Source organism: Siniperca chuatsi, linkage group LG20, assembly GCF_020085105.1.
Source record: "Siniperca chuatsi isolate FFG_IHB_CAS linkage group LG20, ASM2008510v1, whole genome shotgun sequence".
NCBI classification, from domain to species: domain Eukaryota; kingdom Metazoa; phylum Chordata; class Actinopteri; order Centrarchiformes; family Sinipercidae; genus Siniperca; species Siniperca chuatsi.
Genome location: NC_058061.1, coordinates 8441300 through 8460285, shown reverse-complemented (window position 1 = coordinate 8460285; position 18986 = coordinate 8441300). Strand labels below are relative to the sequence as shown.

The 18986-nt window shown below is 40.0% G+C and overlaps 1 protein-coding gene across 1 annotated transcript; it reads right to left on the bottom strand.

Annotated features, from left to right (window-relative positions):
- Nucleotides 1-174: 174 nt before the first annotated feature.
- chac2 (ChaC, cation transport regulator homolog 2 (E. coli)) lies at nucleotides 175-4944 on the bottom strand. Its single transcript, XM_044178705.1, has 3 exons — nucleotides 4581-4944; nucleotides 3863-3898; nucleotides 175-2292 (listed from the first exon to the last, which is right to left on the bottom strand). Exons 1-3 carry the CDS (start codon nucleotides 4713-4715, stop codon nucleotides 1915-1917), a joined length of 549 nt encoding a protein of 182 aa, XP_044034640.1. The 5' UTR covers nucleotides 4716-4944; the 3' UTR covers nucleotides 175-1914.
- Between the last annotated feature and the right edge of the window lie 14042 nt (nucleotides 4945-18986).

The following is an 18986-nucleotide window of genomic DNA, read 5'->3' as shown; positions in this document are numbered from 1 at the left end:
GCTCAAATATCGATGTTTCTTTCTGCACGGATAGTTTTTAGTTTTGAGCTGAACATGTTATGTTGTACAGATAAAGTTATAAACTGCTAAAGGCCACAGCCAATAAACACTGGTAACTGGTTGCAACTGTGTGTGTGTGTGTGTGTGTGTGTTTAAGAAAGACAGGATCACAGATAGAGCTGTCACCATCTTTATTCTGCATGTTGATCTTTTCGGATGCAGTGCTGTTGACTTTGATATGTTCACTGTGCTGAGACGTATGCTGGTAGAATGAGAAGACGCATAGCTGGTAAGTACAGTCTGGAATAAACAACGTGTAGCTTGTGTGGCTGTACACTGTGTGATAGCGTGATTACAGTAGTAAGATGATGATATCTGCCCTGAAATTTGGTTTTCATATCAGGAAGAGAGATGGAGGGCATTTACCAAAGCAGGATTATCTGGTTAGACAATCAACTTTGGAAAGAGTTATGATAATATCTTCTAAAAGAGGTGTTTGGATATGACTAATGATACTCCTTATTCGACTTTTCTTTTAGAGATTAAAAACAGTATCATAAGTTGTCGGGAAAACCTTGTTCTACTTTTTAAAATAATTTCAATCATCTAAATTAGTCTAATAAAATCTGAGACACAATTCATTTAATGAAATGGTAAGACATGTGGATAACATGCTGATATTTAGCAGGTATAATGTTTACCATGTTCATTATCTTACATTTGCTACTTAGCACTTAACACAAAGGCTGGTGGGAATGTCATTAGTTTTGCTGGTATTTGGTCTTAAACCAAACTAAACAAATTAAAATGTTGACCTGATGATGGAACTTTGAGAAAAAGTTAAGGGATCATCAAAGTGATTACAGTTCATCTTGATGGGAACATAAATATCTGTGCCAAATTTTAGGCCAATCTATCCAGGTGTGATATTTAACTGGATATGTGAAAACTTTTGACATACTGGTGGCACTAGAGATAAAGTTAAAGAGGATCACTAAACTCTGTAGGATATCTGTATGAGACTGCATGGCAATACATCCAATAGCTGTTGAGATATCGCAGTCTGGACCAAAGTGGTGTCAAATCCTAACATCATCATCAAAGCCATGTTGAGTTTTACTCTTAAAGGCTCTGAAAACAAATTTTCTCAACCCAGTTTTTATGTTGAGTGACAAACTCCTACACGAACACACAACTTTCTCACCAAGTTTAGACAGTTTAGGTTATTTCTCTTCAGAGATTTCTGTCCGTGTTGTTTTTCTTTGTGCTCTTCACACTCACAGATATAAAAAATAAATGGGAGGATGTTTTTTTTTTTTTTACTTCAACTGTTGCTTATTTAGTCATGAATATTTAATGTTATAAAGGAATTATCAATATTTCAATCCAAGTTTTCAGGGGCCAAAAATGAAATGTGCCAAAATTGCTATGGGTTCCAACTATTTAACAAAATGATCCTACTGGAAATTTTGGATGGGGCCTACATTTCACTTCTGTTGTGAGAGCAGTGCAAAACAGACCACAAGTATCTGTGAATGCAGATATGTTCACTCAGAATAAATAGTATTTATTTAGTCATTCTTCCTTTGTGCTGTTTATCCACAGCATATTTTGTGATCATTCAACATGTAGTTTGGACGCCAGTTACAGTACCTTTATGTATTTGTCATCTTCTCTATTTTGAAGCAGCTTTCAATGCATATTATTTGCAGGATAATGGACAAAACAGTGACATTTCTTTGTAGTGTGACACTACTGGAGATAAAAACAGACTTTGTCAACTTATTTTCTGTACCCGACAAATATCCCGAATGGCCCCATGTGTACCTTAAACCCTGAGATATTTTTGACAATCCAGCCTGATATAATACATTGATCAAGTCTTATTCATTATATAATTAAAATCAACCTGTTTCAGTGTGTCTGCCCATTGTGTAGTCGTTCCCTCACTAACGTTTCTAGAGAAAACAAGTGTGTGTCTGAGTCCTCAGGCAGAATTGTCCTCACAGCATCAGCTAACTGAAAGAGGTACTCCGTATTTTGCCCGCTTGGACCGGTAGAGTTGACAATCTGGTTTGCTATCTCCTCCAGAGGGGCGGGGCCGAGGTAGTCTGGATTGTCCTGAGAGCCGATGTAGAGCAGCGTCTGGCTGGGCGGGGGAGTGAGTGGTGGACGGGGGTGAAAGGTCACCGTGATAACCTGATAACCACCTTTTTCTCTGTAGTCGAGGTAGCTCTTCACTTCTTGCTCCCGGCCCGTCGGCAGTTTGTAGGCAACACCCCAAACGCACCCCTGAGGAGAAAGAGTGAAAGACAGTAGCTTGACATTTGACAAACAAAATTCCTTTCATCTTTTGTAACTTCTACTATTAACAAGAGCTGAAACGATTAGTCAATCAACCATTAATCATTTAAGTCTTTTTTTCTTTTTCTTTTTTTTTTAGCAAAAATGACAAACGTTAACTGAATCCAGCTTCCACTGTTTTGAAAAAAACAGGCAACCTGAAGATGTCAACTTGGGCTTTAGGAGATAATGAAAGGCATTTTTGTACTATTATCTAACATTTTTTAGAACAAACCATGAATTAATAAATTGAGAAGATAATTGAAAATAATCGTCAGTTGCAGCTCTACTTGTAACTAATACTCAGTTACCTTTACTCCATATATTATTAGTCAAGCCTAACCATGTGTTCAATATTAATGCAAAATAGGGCTGTTTACTCTATAAAATGTCATAAATAGTGAAAAATGTCCATCACTATTTCCCAGAGCCCAAGGTGAGTTGTTTTGTCTGACCACCAACCCAAAGCCCAAACATATTTAATTTATGATGATATAAACAAAAGAAAAGCAGCAAATCCTAACATTTGAGAAGCTGTAAACAGTAAATGTTTGTAATTATTGCTTGATAAATGATCTGAATTAATAATCAACTGTCAAAATTGTTGTTGATCAATTTTTTGTTTTGTTTCAATGAAAATAATTTTTAGTTGCAGCCCTACCACAGTTTGTATTGACATCCTGTTTGCAATCACAACTGGCGACTGCTGTAGAAAGATGATGAACAGTTTATTTTAACCTTATCAGCAACACTTTTAAGATACTCATCAGTCACCTCTAAATATGTTTTCTAGTTGCTTACCATGTTCTCGCTACATTGCAATACATGCTCTGTATCTCTCTATCTCTTTCCCATCAACAGCAACAAATGTATCTCTCATCCAAGGTCAGAGTACAATACACTGTCCTTTCCTTTGTTTCAACTGTATAAGATGCCATCTCCTTTCCTGAGGAGTACACACTCTTGTTCACCTTGTTCAGCATGAGTCTTTGTCTCATGCTATGCATGTATGCCAATAAATAAAATATCCATAACCCTATGACAATCCAAATGAGAGTTCTTCAACACTGGCGCTGTTTATACTTTCCATACAGGATGTAAGTGAATATCACCTGAAAACTCTGCATTCTATTCAGTGGAATCTCATTTTTAAAGTCTTTTCTCTATTGTTAGTTTATCAGCCTCCACACTGCAAGTTTTCTCTTAATGATACCCAATAATACAGTAATAAATAACATTTAGTTAGTTAGTTTGAGTATTTTCTGCAATCCTCAGCTTTATATTATTGTAAACTGACTAAATTTGGTTTTGGAGTGTTGGTGGGACAAAACAAGACATCTGAAGATGTCACCTTGGGCTCTGGGAAAGTAGGGTGGGCATTTTTCAATATTTTTTGCAGGCGAAACAATTAATTGAGAAAGTAATTGGCAGAGTAATAGACAAAGAAATGAATCGTTAGTTGCAGCTCTATTACAAAGTTATGTATGGTACCATTAAGTTTAGGAGGGGCATGTCTTACCTCAGGATCCTCGACCAGTGTCACAACCCGGCCAGGCTGTAAAGGACACAGACAGAGAAACAAGTACTTTGAAACAGCAGCAAAAACACATACAGTAAAGCAACCAGGTAGGATTATGTAATATTGTAGAGGGATACTATACAAATGTCAACAAAACAAACTATGGAATTATTTTATGGACAGGTTATGAGAATAATACAAGCAACAGTATATGCTGTAATGAATAACCTGTAATGTATAGTATAAATCTCCATAATAATAGTAAAAAAAATTATAGAAATGACACCACAATGAGCTGCTGTATGAGGTGTAAATCGTTTTAAAAGATGGACAATGACTTCGAAATGGCAACATCCTAAAACTTATATTTCCTGCAGTAACTTTACTTTTGTACTCAGCAGCGTTACTGTATAACCAGATACTGCTTTTTTGATGGGTACAGACCAAATACGATGTGTTTTTACAGTAAATTAACAATGTCATCAGACAATTTTGTACTTAAGTTCCTGTGTTTACACACTTACGTAAAATTCAGGAATTTACCAAGAACTTGTCAGTAACTTATACCATTAAATTAGTTATTTAGAGGGGACTCGGTTTTTGCAACACTGAGCTCCACAGACACTCAAATTCAGTGTAGCAACACTGCGTTAGTTATTGTGACTGTTATCATGAGTTAGCTACCGTTCCGGTCACAAAGCCAATAACGTATACTCACCTTACCCGGTACTCCCCGATGGTCGGTACTGCCCTGCCAAAACCGACGGCTGAAGCCTTTTATGTAGCCAATTCTCTTTTCCTCATAAGGAAAATCCACTTTCCATATCAGAGACCCGTAACCGAAAACCCACATGATAAGACGTTAAGCTAACGTTACCGTGACGACAAGGACGGTTAGAGCTGTTAGAACGTTTTAGTCTCGGACAGCTAGCCTACAACGATAGTGATAACATTATAATGACTGGCCACAGACCGACATGTACACCTGTAGCAGTGTAAGTGCTGTCTGACGACAGTAACACGCGCTCATTACGGTCACCTGTCCCAGGGACTAGATTGTCAAGTCATGTGTACTACGTAAAGACGCATACTTCCGCTCAAAACTTTCAGTATAAACAGCAATTTCCGAACATATTGTACATATTTTGACAACATTAACTATTTAGAGGGGTTCTCGGCAGTCAATCGCAATAAAATGTTGCTTTTCATAGTGTTTTTTTTTTCTAGCCTATGCCGTATCACTATAGGCATGCTTTTTAGAGCTCTCTGCTTTTATTTTGAAAGCAAGACGCTATCCCAGGGGTTTTGGCTACTTCAGTGTGGAGTCTAATTTGAGGCAAGGGGTCCTGCCAAACATAAATCTGTGCAACACAACTGATTAGGGCCTAAACCTTTTTTCTCTACCCACATCGGTTTTTATGCCTTTTTTTTTTAGCAAATGGCCATGACATCCTCATTTCATTTTTGTATGTTAACTATAGCCTACTTTATTTTATGTTTATGTCTGTAAACTAGAATTTTTTATTTCTGTAATTGACATATAAAAGAATAATAACACATTAGCCTAATTAAAAAAAACAATGACACATAAATAATAAATAATGTGCTGATGTGACCTTGTTCTCTTGTGGGAAAAAAGGCTAATTTAAGAAACAATGTTATTCTTTTTTAATGATCCGAATGACCTATTGATGAATGTGAAAGATACTAGATCTTCTTGTAGGCTACCTTTGATATGCACCCATTAATTCATTTTCAATAAATGTCTACTTGTGCCCTGTATTTGCATTAGTTAAAACATGAACTGGGACAAACAACAAAAAAATAAAGGCAAAATGGGCTTCCATCCTGACACCAGGGGGTGCTGAGTTTCTATTTCCCTTAGTGTTTCAGTGAGTGTTCTCCCAAATAACATGCTCTTCATGTATGCCGTGGGAGCACTGATTCAGAACCAAATAAAGTGGACAGCAACAGTCTGGCCTGTAATGTCAGCTCCATGCACAGCAGTCGTGCTGATTCTTCTGCCTCTGAGAGAAGCTATTTAGCAAACCTTTTATGTAACTTACCGGCTTTGTGTTCGGAGAGGCAGATCTGTGCTGAAAATGCTGCTGAGGAAACATCTGCCATAAAAATACCCTTGTCCAAGACACCAAAAACAAACCTGGTGGAGTGGAGCTGGTCACTGGCCAACAGTGGCAGACTAAAGGTCAGCTCTCTGGTGGGAATGTGTGTAAATGTGTGAAAAATAAATGAAATAAATACCTGCTATAAGTTCACTGTTAATAAGTTCACTGCTCTTGAAACCTGTGGTCACAAACTCAAAACATTCTTTTTGGTTTTCATCCTCTTATGTGTTTTTACCCCCTTATGTGTTGCCTAAATTGCAGTCATAACACTTCCTGTAATTGATGTTCTGTAAATTCAGTGGTTTCAAATAGTTCATGTTCCCTACTGTGAAAATAATGGGCTATTCATTTTAACGATAAACCTCTGCAGAGCTACACAGAAGTGTACTTACTGATGTGGGAAAATAGCCTAAATCCTGCTCCAAATATCTTAAACCAAATGTACACATGATTGTTATCTCATTTATATGTGGATCAACAGCACAAAAAGCTTACAAACTGTCCCTTGTGCTCACCTTTTGTGCAGTATTTGTCTTTGACAATTCTTGTCTTCTACAATGTCTATTATGATGACAAACGACAGAAATTCAGGGAAATAGAAACAGTCCCCTGTACAGCCTGTTTGTCGTCCAAGAAAAAAGGCAGTTTTTATGATGAGGAAAATGTTTCATTTGCTGTGTTGAAGAAAACATGCAGTACAGTATGTGCATTCACAAAGTGAATTTGGCAAATGTGTTATCTCTTGTTTGGAAGATGGAAAACAAAGATGTTGCAGTAAATATGAAGATAACTTAAGAGGAATGAATGTGAACAGACTTTACGGGAAATAATGTTGCGTTCTTCTGTCTGCTTCTATCAATATAAAAGCATTTTCTTTTTAACACTAGTCTGTAGCTTTAAATTCTAATGCAGACCATAAGCAATTAAATGACTTCAAAAATCCAAATTAAATCTACCGTAATCCACTCTTTATTGCTGATGTAATCAAAAGAGTCACTGTATCAACACAATAATCAAACTAAATCAAATAAGTTATTATTCCAAAACCATTAATCAGTGCTGGTATGTAGGTAGCTTTGCCCTCGTGTCTTCCTCCATTAGTGTTTTTCTCCCACGGACCATACATGTTACATTAATTTCATTTTATTCTCATAGGCCTTCTTCCTCTCTGACAAGCACCTCCTCTCAGTTTCAGTCTCTTTTCCCTGTGCTCCACCTCTCTTTGTGTTCCTTCTCCAACTCCAGAGCTGTTGCTAAATCTTCTTGTTCTCTTCCTGCAGAGCCTTCTATTTATTCATTGAGGAGGTGACCAAGATAGAGAGATTTACACCACCATTTTCATTTTTTTCTTTATTTTACTAATTTGTACTGGCCTCCTTTCATTTAGGAAAGTCTGCATTATACTCAAAGACATCTCATTTGATATTTCTTGCATTTAAAAGGTCACTCCACCAATTTTACACATCAAAGTCAGTTTACTCAACATGACAAGCACTATGCAGCCTTTGAAAACAGTTGTGTAATGTTTTCTGTGGCTCTGTGGGGAGCTCTCCAAAGTTTGAATCAACAAAACATAGGACTTTGCCACAGGAGACTGTTGTTCATTTCCCATTTTCTACCATGACCGCAGTCGTTCCCTAACCATGACCAAGATGTTAATACTGTAACCATGACAACGAAGGATCCCTAACCTTAACCAAGTAGTTATTTTAACCCAAAGCATGATCTTTCCCTAACCCGAACCAATTATTTTTTGTGCCCAAAGCTAACCAAACCTTAACTATAGTGGTGTAAGATCAGAAAACGGTTTTGTTTTTTAAACGGCGATGTCATCCTGTTGATAGGGGCTTCTATGTGTTGTTGTAGAGGGCATGGACCAACAACACATTGTGTAGTTTAATTTAGAGGACTTGTTGACTGTGTTACAGACTGGAAGTGTGGATTTTGAAATATGTGGGCATTTACCAGGCACGAGAATAAAAAATCAGGATGTCACAACCTCTGCTTTTGACCATTCTGTTGCTTGCAAGTCCTCCAAATTTTTGGATGTACAATATTAAATTGCACCCTCTCCTTTTTGTTTTCTTGTCGTTAATAGTGCCCTGCTCTGAGTGGGTTTTCTTGTTGAGACCAAAAAATCCAGGAGAATGTGTCTGTTCTCTCCTTAGTCCTTTCTATTTTGTGCCGAGCCCTTATTCTCGTGCCTCACTGAATGGAGCTTTCAACATTCAGAACTTCTTCTGAGTTTGTTTGTTCCAGCCAAGTCTGAAGGCTATGTGAGTGATTCTGTTCCACACCAGCCAGCTTAATCATTTCATTCCATGTTATTGCTCATAGTGAGCAAACACGCACCACCACTGATGCTTTCTTTCATCCCATCCCATTGTAAAAAGTCTACATGGTCTTTATCTCCTTAAACTGCTCTTTACTCTCTGGTTGAGCTTTGGAAAGAGATTTCTTCAGTTAGTGGAATTTCTTTTTTCCACCATCCACCTACACGATCATCTAACTAACCTCCAATATTAAGTTGTTCTCCTGCAGCGACTGAGGTCTACAAAACCCATCAAAAGGTTTCCTACATATTGACTGACTCTAGCCGCAGTGGTTGTACACAAAAAAGCTCTTGAACCCCTGACTCCATCTCAGCAGCGATAGTGAGGAATTGGCCTGTTGAGCCATAAAAGTCCACTATATGTAGAGAGTAGAGTTGAGTGGGCCATTTTGGGCTCTGAGGCCTCACACTGTTTGATCCTGAACTGCTCATATGACTCCTGAGATTTCTCTCAGAGGCTCACATACAGGCTCGGTGAATGCAGCCACATCTATCAGCACTGTTGTACTTGCCTGAGAATGTGATTCTATTCTAATAATGATGATGTGAAGGACTGTAAGATAAGAAAGTCGTTATTAGCAAGTCAATATTATCTATTTTGGCTCAGTTTTACACTGAGACTGCAAAATCCTCATTTGTAAAATGTCGGACCAGCACAATTAGAATAATAGAATGAGAATCATGTTCACATTGGCATATTCTTCCTCTGTCTTCAAACATTGTAGATGTATTAATAGAACTGATGATAAAATAGAAAGTTTAATACATGATAAATGCTGTGTTCTCCTTTGTCTTAGCCGCAACAAAAGCCAAACATTTGGAGTCACTAAGAAGAGAGCTATATCCATGTTATTCATTTTCTATAAAAATTTAGCTTTTTTTTTTACACCTAAATTAGATTACTGATGATTTTAATTTGTTTTATAATAATGAACCACAGGCTACTTTTCCTCATTTACTGATATCAACTAGTAAAACCTCTGTCAGCAGTACAGTTAGACATTGCTCTTTTTTCCTCATTTCATTTGTAAGTTAGATAAATGAAATGTCTAAATTGGGGTCAATGTAACCTTCGAACATTTTTATTAAGTGTCCAATCATCCAACTTTTATTTTTTTCCCTTATGCATGTGGTGAGTAACCACAGAGATGCAGATTCCTCACTTGAAACTGATATAGCTGAAGGGATGTGAGATATTTCCCCCCCCAAATTGGTATAAATAGGGCTTAAGTCCAGTTGCTGCAATGGAAACTAATACTCTAAAGCTTCCTCAAGCTTAGCCAAAGTCTATAACTTTAATAGCATGTTTGAGTGAGAACCATGAAGTGTTATAGGCTCCTGATCAGAAGGGACTCCCTTTGGTTTTCCTGGCTGCAGTATTGTCCAGTTTAAAATGATCTATCTCTGGGGGGCCTTACCGCAGCAGCCTGGGTTCTGATCCAGCCCGCGGCCCTTTGCTGCATGTCACCCCTCTCTCTCTCACCCGCATTCCTGTCTCTCTTAAGCTGTTCATGTCAAATAAAGGCAAAAAGCCCAAAAAATTATCTTTAAAAAAAATATAAAATAGCAGAATATGTGGCAGATTCCACAGTGCAATTCACAGTGACCCACAGGATGTGTGGGATGTAAAAATGTAAAGATACTTTGTTAAAAAAGTAACAATAAACTGCAGAGAAGAAGTAGGAGTTATGATACAGATCTGGGCTGGTGCAACTTTGCCATTGGTAAAACCATTGAATAAAAACCCTGGATACTTTTTTTTCCAAAAATGTTTTATAGAATATCTTTTTGCTCTTTTAAAAATATGAATGACTCAGATGTTATGTTTTAAAGAGAAACGATGCAACCATTCAAAATATGTTTTTGCTATGCTTGACATTCAATAGGAATTACGTCAGCTCAAATTGGTGCTACAGTATTTGGAGTGATGGCAATTCTCAAGCAGCAATGAAAAGTATTCAACATCTCGGTGGTATTCTAGGAGAGGGCTTGGTGAAGATAAAACTGACCCTGAAATAGGCTGCATTGCTGTTAACTATTCAGGCAGAACTATGGGTGGAAGAAGACTAAGAGTACAGCCATGCTAGCGGCTCTGTGACGTTGTACTTAGGCACAGCAGTGTTTTGAGCTAAATGCTAAGGTCGGCATGCTAACATTTCATGACAATCCATTCAATAGTTGGATGAGTCATTTCACTCAAAAACACAAATGTGAACCTCATGGTGGTGTTAGAGGAAAAGTGAAGGGATCAACAAAGCCTTTAAGATCTATCATCTTGGAACCATGAATGGCTGTACAAAATTTTCTGCTAATCCATGTAGTAGATTTTGAGATATTTCACTGCATAAATGAAAACCTGCTGGTGGTGATAGGGTAAAGGTCAGGGGATCACCAAAGGCATTAGGGTTCATCCTATTTGTACAAAATGGCATGCCAATCCAACCAATAGTTATCAAGACTTTTCAGTAAAACTCAAAAATGCCTACCTCATGGTGGTGCTACAGAAATAGTCAGGGGGTCACAAAGTCATTAGGACACATTGTCTGGAACCCATTAATGTCTGTACACAATGTCATGGCAATCCTTTTGTTAGCTGTTAACATATTTCAGTCTGGACCAAAGTGGTGGACTGACTGACTGAAATTTACCCTGGAATTGGCTGCGTAGGTGTTAACTATTCAGGCAGTACTTTGGGTAGAAAATAAAGTCTTTCCACTGTGCTTTTGGAAAGAGATCAGGTTTGAGTCTGAGGTTTAAGAGCAGAGATGAGTCAAAGCCAGAGTTGGTGGACAGCTGGCTCGGAGTCAGAATGGAGTCAGGGCCAAAGTGGAGTCATGGACATATCAAAGCAGTGCTGGTGTTGCCGCCAATCTGGCCGAAGAGCCACAGAGGAGATGGAGCTGAGATTGAGCCAGTGCCAGAGAAAAATTTTCAGCAAAGCTGGAACTGATGCCCATTCTGGAGATGAGTAGGAGTTGATGTCAGAGAGGGAGTCTCGCTCTTACTGAGGAAGCAAGAGCTGATGACGAAGAAGACGATGAGTGGAGTCTGAGTTGCGTCAGAGTGGAACCAACCAGATAATTGCTGGAGAAGAGCCAGCATAAAGCTACTGGAGTCTCTAGTGAAGTCAGAGACAGAACTGGAGTGGGGGAGGAGAACTGAAATTATGAAGTGTAAGAGACTGGGGATTCATGAAAGTTTTCTCTTTCTTACTCCATTTTATTCCTTTTCTTATCTCAACAATGTGTTGAATTTAGAAGAGAACAGTGCGAAGCTGACGTATAAAAATTGTGCTGTCATTGAATATGTTGAGCTTGGCAGGTGAAGAGGCCTGATTTGATATGATGAAAGGGAGCCTGTCACTCTGGCTGGAGACAGAACATTTTGCTCTGGACACTTGACAGACTTGCTGCTGGTAGCCATGGAAAAGAACATTTTCTTTTTTTTTTGCAGTAAATAATGTCATCTGCAGTTCTTATTCTGACCTTAAATCATGCAACTATTTCAGAGCTCAAAATCAAATCAGTCTTTAATCTAATTTTCAAATTAAATCATTTGCGATAGTACATGCCCTATAGAGGCATCTTGAATGACAGTTTTGTCCTGAAGTCATTTTTTCCTTTTCTCTTTAACTGAAACAAAGAACATACGTTGATTTCTATTTGTTGATATTTTTCTCAGTCCTCACTACCCACTAAAGACATGTCCAGGACCTTTTTCTGCAATATATTCCGTGAAATTTCTTTCCCACCTCCAGAAGACGATCCTTGTCTGCATGTTTTGTGAATGGATTGCCATGAAATTTTAAACAGACATTCATGGTCCGCAGAGGATTAATCCTCATGACTTTGGTAATCCTCTGATTTTTCCTTATATACCACCAGCAGGTCAAAGCTTTCACAACTCAATGTCTACTTAATGGATTGGCACAAGATTTGGAAGTTCATTAGACATTTATCATTTCTATACATGTGATACAAAAAATGTGTACAAATAATACAAAAAAATTGTACATTACAAAAATTTTGTATCAAATAAAATAATCACCCATTCAAAAAGAGATATAGCAGCCTGAGTAAACGAAGTCTTATCGTATTTTCTATAACTATATATTTTGTATTATATGATTCTTTGGGATTGCATGTCTTATTTTCAAATGAAGGCTTTTGATTTAAGGTATTTTAGTAACCAGCTGATTATAACAGAATTGTATATCACTTACGCAGGGCTGCTGATTAAATGTTCTCAAAATCTTAATAATATAATACTTTATAGTGCTGGTAGGTGGATGTTCATACTTTTGGACAGTCAGGCTAGCTGTTTACCCCTGTTTCCAGTCTTTATGCTAAGCCAAGCTACCCGTCTCCTGGCTGTCGCTTTATATTTAGCATACATGTATTACAGTGGTATCTATCTTATCATCTAATTCTTGGCAAGAAAGGGAATAAGCCTATTTCCCAGAGACATGAGACATGCCTTATATGATGAACAAACACATCACTAAACCTGACATCACCAGGGTTATTTTTCACTGTAAAGTATTTAGACACATATTGACATTTGCATTATCTATAAATGAAAATTCATCCATTTTACACGACAACCTTGGACTTATTGCCACTTACAGACTCTACCTCCCTTTCTTTCACCCACCATCTCCTCTTTTGTTTCATTTTAGTGTGACAGTGTGTGTTATAAGCACTGCAAGTGAAGGCACAAATGAGGTGGAACCAGTTTGTAGCTTGCAATGATCAGGTGGCCATGACTTCTGTGATGGGTCAGATTGGAAATTTAGCCAGGCCACCAGGGAAGGTAATTGTTTTCCAGGGATGGCAAGAGTTACATGGGAAAGCTAAAGGAAGAAATAGGGACTGAGAATGGAGGCAGGAGGGGGAGGGTATGAGTAGGTAAGTAACATAAAGAGCCATTCTCTCCTCCTTCTCCTCCTCCTCTTCTGTCATTTGTATCTCTCTGTCCCTCCTCCCTGTCTCCTCCCATTCCTTGTCCTTATCAGATAAGCGAAGACGCCTTCATTCTAAAGGTGCTACTAGACATCTCAAATAACTATGTGTGTGTTCGTGTGTGCGTGTGTGCGTGTGTGTGTGTGTGTGTGTGTGTGTGTGTGTGTGTTTGTATGACAGTTATGGGAGCTTGTCATCGTGCTCCTCTAGATCAATGGAGCACAGTTGCCTAGCAACCTGCTGATCGGGAGAAAGGAGGCGGGGGAGAGAGAGGGAGAGCGCCGTAAGATTAGAAAAGAGAGAGATGGAGAGGTCTGGAGAGCGAAGGAAAGAAGGAAGAGAAGTGGGTGAGATCAACAGTATAGAATACTGTGGTTGGATGACAGGAAATAAGACCTACGACAGTAGAACTTAGCGTGTCGAATCTGTCTTTGTCTGTACTGTAAGAGTAGGGTGAGGAGGAGGGAGGTAGTAGGTGGAACGTGGGGTGTGAATGTATGGATTGTGCATATGTGTGTGATGGTGTGTGAGTGTGTGCAACAGTAGTTTGGGACTGATGAGTTGATGTTGATACTATCGCGCTGAAATAGAACATCAAAGTGCTACCATGGTGACGCCAGCAGCACACTCTCTCATTTAGCTGCTGATTTAATTATCTTTATCTTAAAGGGGAACAAAGTGGTTAAACGCTCTGCATTGGGCGGGAGTGGCGGTAGAGATAAACAGCGGGGAATGATTGGGGGGAGGGGGGAAAATGGAGAGGGAACTTGGAGGGAGATGAATTTGGACAGGAGGAAATGAGGAGAGGGGAGATGAGTGTAAAGAAGGAGAGCGGAGGAGAGCAAGGATGAGGCAAATGAAACGAGAGCAAAAGAGAGATGGATGGAAAGAGAGTCTGATGATCAGGTGTTGGTTGGCCTCAAGAGAGATGCACACATATGCTCCAGATCATCTATGATATTTACACAGGCTCCCTCTCTCTGCCAGTGATGGCAGGAGGAAGGAGGAGGAGATGAAGGAGTGTGAAGGGAGGATGGGGTGCAGTCATTATAAATGAAAAAAGAAGGAGGGAGGGATGGTGAGACAGAGGAATTGCTGTACATCCCAGAGGTATACTCTGTGACTGAGTTAGAATAACATGTGGAGGCAGAGTGGCTGTTAAACTTTATGGAGGATTGAAAATGGACAATTAGCATCTCAACGATCTCACTGTCACCTGGAACATTCTCCCCCGTTGTCATAGTAACCCTCCTCTCCCTGTTCACACTTCCTAATTCATGCTCCACCATGGCCGAAGTGCACATGCTTGCACCTTAATGCTCCTGCGCTCACAGACACACAAATGGGGCACTTCATTCAAGGCCCTTTCCTGGTTCAACTTGACAAAGCCATTGTACACAAAGCAAGGTCCATAAAAATGTTTTTTCCAGTTTGTTGTGGAAGAACTTGACTGGCTTGTACAGAGCCCTAACCTCAACCCAATCCAACATCTTTGGGATCAACTGGAACGCCGACTGCAAGCCAGGCTTTACACTCAACATCCGTACTCAACTTCACTAATGCTCTTGTAGCTGAATGGGAGCAAATCCCTGCAGCCAGGTTCCAAAATCTTGTGAAAAGCCTTCACAGATGCGTGGAGGCTGTTATAGCAGCAGATTAATGCCCATGGTTTTGGAATGAGATGTTCAACAACAGGCCTTTTAAACAGCAGACATTTTGACTTTGCACAGGTGTTGCTAATAGCATCAATGATGGCTGCATATAAGTGACCCAGTAAGCTAAGACAGTGTGACAGTGAGCCTGCATGCACAATACCAGGACCCTGAACTGAAGCAGCTAAATGGAGTTCAGCCATCATTAATTCACACCTGTGCTTTTCCTGCTGTGACATGTCAAAATGTCGTCCATGAAAAAGGCCTATCGTATATGGGTATGATGTTTGGGTGGTTTACTCATCATTTGTGTGTGTGTACTATACAGTATGTGTGGTCAGGTATGCAGGTGTGTCCACTTTATTTTATTCCTTCCTTTGCTCTGTGAGGTCCATGTAGCTTCAGGCAGTAGGGCGCTGGAGTGTTCTCCATGTGTGCTGTGTATCTATCATGACATTTTGGAGGCCATGAGGTAAAAGGTTAAAGGTGACGATGTGTTCCTTGTTATTGGTTTCGCTGGTTATTATCCGCTCTTAAAGTCTTTTCAACTGCACAAAACTGCTCCGACTTTTGACCCCTAACTGTACGGCATGGAGTGGCGGGGGCTGAGAGTAGCTGCATCGCCATGACAACCAGTGGCAGCTCGTAGGTCAAGATTTATGGTCATTCTGATGCACACAGACACACACGAAGCTCTGCACATGTACAGACACACAAACTTGAATCAGTGCAGTGAGGGCTAATGAACTATGGATCTTGAGGTTTTTTTACATTTGGCCACACATGTAATCAAGCCCACTCTCACACACACCTCCCCTCTTCTCATACCTCTTCACCCACTTCTGTGCGCGCGCACACACACACACACACACACACACGCACACACACACACACAATCAGACAGGCTTTGTTTGGTTCTTGTCGGTCACTCTCCATCTGCTGGTCAGATGATCAATGCTAATGCCTGTTGAGAGTTCTAATGACACACAGATCCATACGCAGATGGACTGCACGTTTGCTCTTGTGCTTGCGCGCTTGTGTGCCTGTGCACGTGTGTGGGCGTCCATGTGTGCATGCTTGTGCACATGAGCTAATGTTATTTGTGTTTAGAAATTGCAATCCTTTGATGAGGACAGGTCAGCTATTGTTATAAATGAGAGTAAGATTGCAGGGAGGTGACCTCTCCAACCTTACACACAGGGACACAGACATATACACACATATACACACATGCGCACGTGGCTGTTTGCACTATTGGCAAGTGGAATTAGTAAATGTATGAGCTACACAGAAACTCATTACAACACGATTAGAGACAAACCTCCCATTTAATCTCATTTAGAAAAGGGTGGTTGCCTGTCAAACACACTCACACATACACACACTAACTCACTTATGCACATGCACAGATACACACACATTTGTACTTGCACAAAGAACACCCTCTCTGTATGAATGACAGCAGGGGTGTCTATCTGACTCATAAAATGATACCCTTATAATCATATGCTCTCACCACTGTGTAAGTATGGTCTTTTAAATGACACACTAAGTCTTCTACATACATATAATCCCACTGTTTATATCATTTCTCTACATGTGGCACTTCAACTCCTCCCTTCCTCAACCCCCTCTGTGCCATTTGTCACCATTCACAGCACAAACTAGGTAAACCTCGCCGTCTCAAGCTCAGCTCCAAACACTGTAGCACAAACTGACATAAACGCAAGCACAAAATATGGCCGCACAAACATGAACACACACCCACTGGATGCTGACAGATGAGTTTTTATTTTTGGCTGTATATTCTCTCTGCTGGCAGTTCAGACACATTACCCGTGCACAAGCGCTCTTGCACACACGCACACATATATAAAGAAAATACAGTATGTATACACACCCAGACACACGCATATACAGTGACCTTCTCTCTGCTGAGTAGGCAAAGAGTCAGGGGTCACTGCCTGCTGTCAGCCTGTCAGGGAGAGGAAGGGAGAGGGGAAGTAAGAAGAGGCAGAGGAAGAGTAAACGTGGTTGGAGAAATGTACAGAATGAAGCTCCTCTGCCTCATCATTCAATAAAGACTAATGCAATCAGAGGCGGCCCATATCTGTCACGGTTAATGTTGGCTGATAGAGTCGCAGCAATTTAAAATGCTCATGGTATAATGCATTTTCCTGTGCCTCTTACAGACTGATGATGCATCACATCACGTCTTGATGGCTCTTGTAGAAACAGATAACCTGCTCTGCAGCATGCTGAATGGGGCCTCCATCAGGCCTGACCATTTTGCTCGTTTTTATTGTAATTGGCTACAAAGACGTTTCATTCCGAAAAAAAAAAAACTTACCTGAAGTTCACTGCTCAGTCTTTCAGAATTGTTGCAAACAATTATATCCTCAGGCAAAAGCAATGCTCCCACAAAGTTTTAATAGAGCACTTTCTCAAAATGGATTTTTTAAAATATGAATATATCTTTAGAATATCTTTGCTGCAAAAGAATCCACATCGTCGTCTTATTTTTTAGTCATGAAAATGTTATTTTCTTAAAACAAGTGAAAAGAAAACTCCCTGTGTGATGAGATTTTTTTCAACCTAAAAAAAATTGTTTCAATCAATCTAGTAATATTTTATAGTGATTCTAGTGCAGTGATGTGTTTCGTTCTGTCCTCTGTCAAGACACTGACATGAATTTCTTGAAAATCCTTGAAATGGGTTGATTTGTATTGGGAAGCTGTTGAAATAATCTGACTGCACTGGCATTTATGGCTCAATAGACAAATGTTACTTGATAAGATAAGATTTTGCAATATCTTTTGTTTAGAATGAATGTCTCACTGTATTAAATGTGAATTATTTGATAAATACTTCATTTCACATCAACTTTAATTTTGTCAGAGCAGTAATTAATCTCTGCACGTGTGTTTTACGTTTTATTTGTACATGGTCCTCTACACCGAAAGCGTGTTTCTACCAGAATTTTCCGTGGTGTTTTTCATTGCACGGGGAAGAGATGGAAGAATGTTATTATTTGATAATGCCATTTGGTCCAAAAGGTCAGCCTGGCCCAGAGATGGGAAGGGGGGGGGGGGGAGTAGGGTTTAAGGGGGTCTAAGGAGTGGTGGTGGTGGTGGTCAGTCCAATGGGAAACCAGGTGCTGATGTTGAGATAGTTTCCATAGTAACTCCTCCTCCTCCTCCCAGCCTTGTTCTCCTCTCTTCCCTCTCTTACACTTCCCTCACATAAGAACACACACAAAAACATGTGCACAACTGCATGCTCAGACCTCCCCTCTTTATTCCGGCGCTGGTCTCTGTGTTCACCCCCTTTTGCTCTAATATCTGTTGCTCAAATCAATTTGAGCCTTCATGTTCCAACTGTGTGGCCATAAGACATACTGTGGATCAACCATTAAAGCTGCCAGTCGCCTGCCTTGCTGGAGTAAATATGTACATAAGCAAATATCTCATAGCAGCAAACAGCCGGACTGCACAATCCACTGCAAACAGACACAGATAAAGATGACAGCTACTGTACAAAAATAGGAATGATGTATGTGTGTGCAGTTGATGGCTGCATATCGCTAAAGGCTGAATGCTGCTCCATTCATCTTTTCTGTAAAGTGCATCTTGAATCGGCATCTCCGATCAGGTCAGGGTTGTTCTTTTTAACGGAGGCCCCAGCCGTTGGTTTCCAATTTTCTAGCTCTACTACTCCTCCTCCTCCTTCAGCTTCAGCACTCGATGATGAAGGTGAGTGTTAAAGCAGAGTAGAATGAGTAAAGCAGATGTGCTGGCTAGTCGGAGACAGACATATGAGGGAGAGAGAGAGAAAAAGATCAGCAGCAGCAGCTGGCCCAGGGAGCCCAGGGAGAGCACCTCTGCGCTGGGCTCAACGCAGCTGGAGTCCCTCCATGGGACAGGCTGGGGGAAAAAAGCCCTGTGTGAGTGCATCTGCATGTGTGTTTACTGATGATCTTGCATAGGATTGTGCGTGTATTTGAGGATGTTTGTATATGCAGCATGAATGTAAATACACCACATGCCCAAAAGT

Coding starts and splice junctions, on each gene's coding strand:
- chac2 (XM_044178705.1), bottom strand. CDS start 4,715: ATGTGGGTTTTCGGTTACGGGTCTCTGATATGGAAAGTGGATTTTCCT. Junction 3,899..4,580: donor ATCGGGGAGTACCGGGTAAG/GTGAGTATACGT, acceptor TGTCCTTTACAG/CCTGGCCGGGTTGTGACACT. Junction 2,293..3,862: donor CACTGGTCGAGGATCCTGAG/GTAAGACATGCC, acceptor CTTTCTCCTCAG/GGGTGCGTTTGGGGTGTTGC.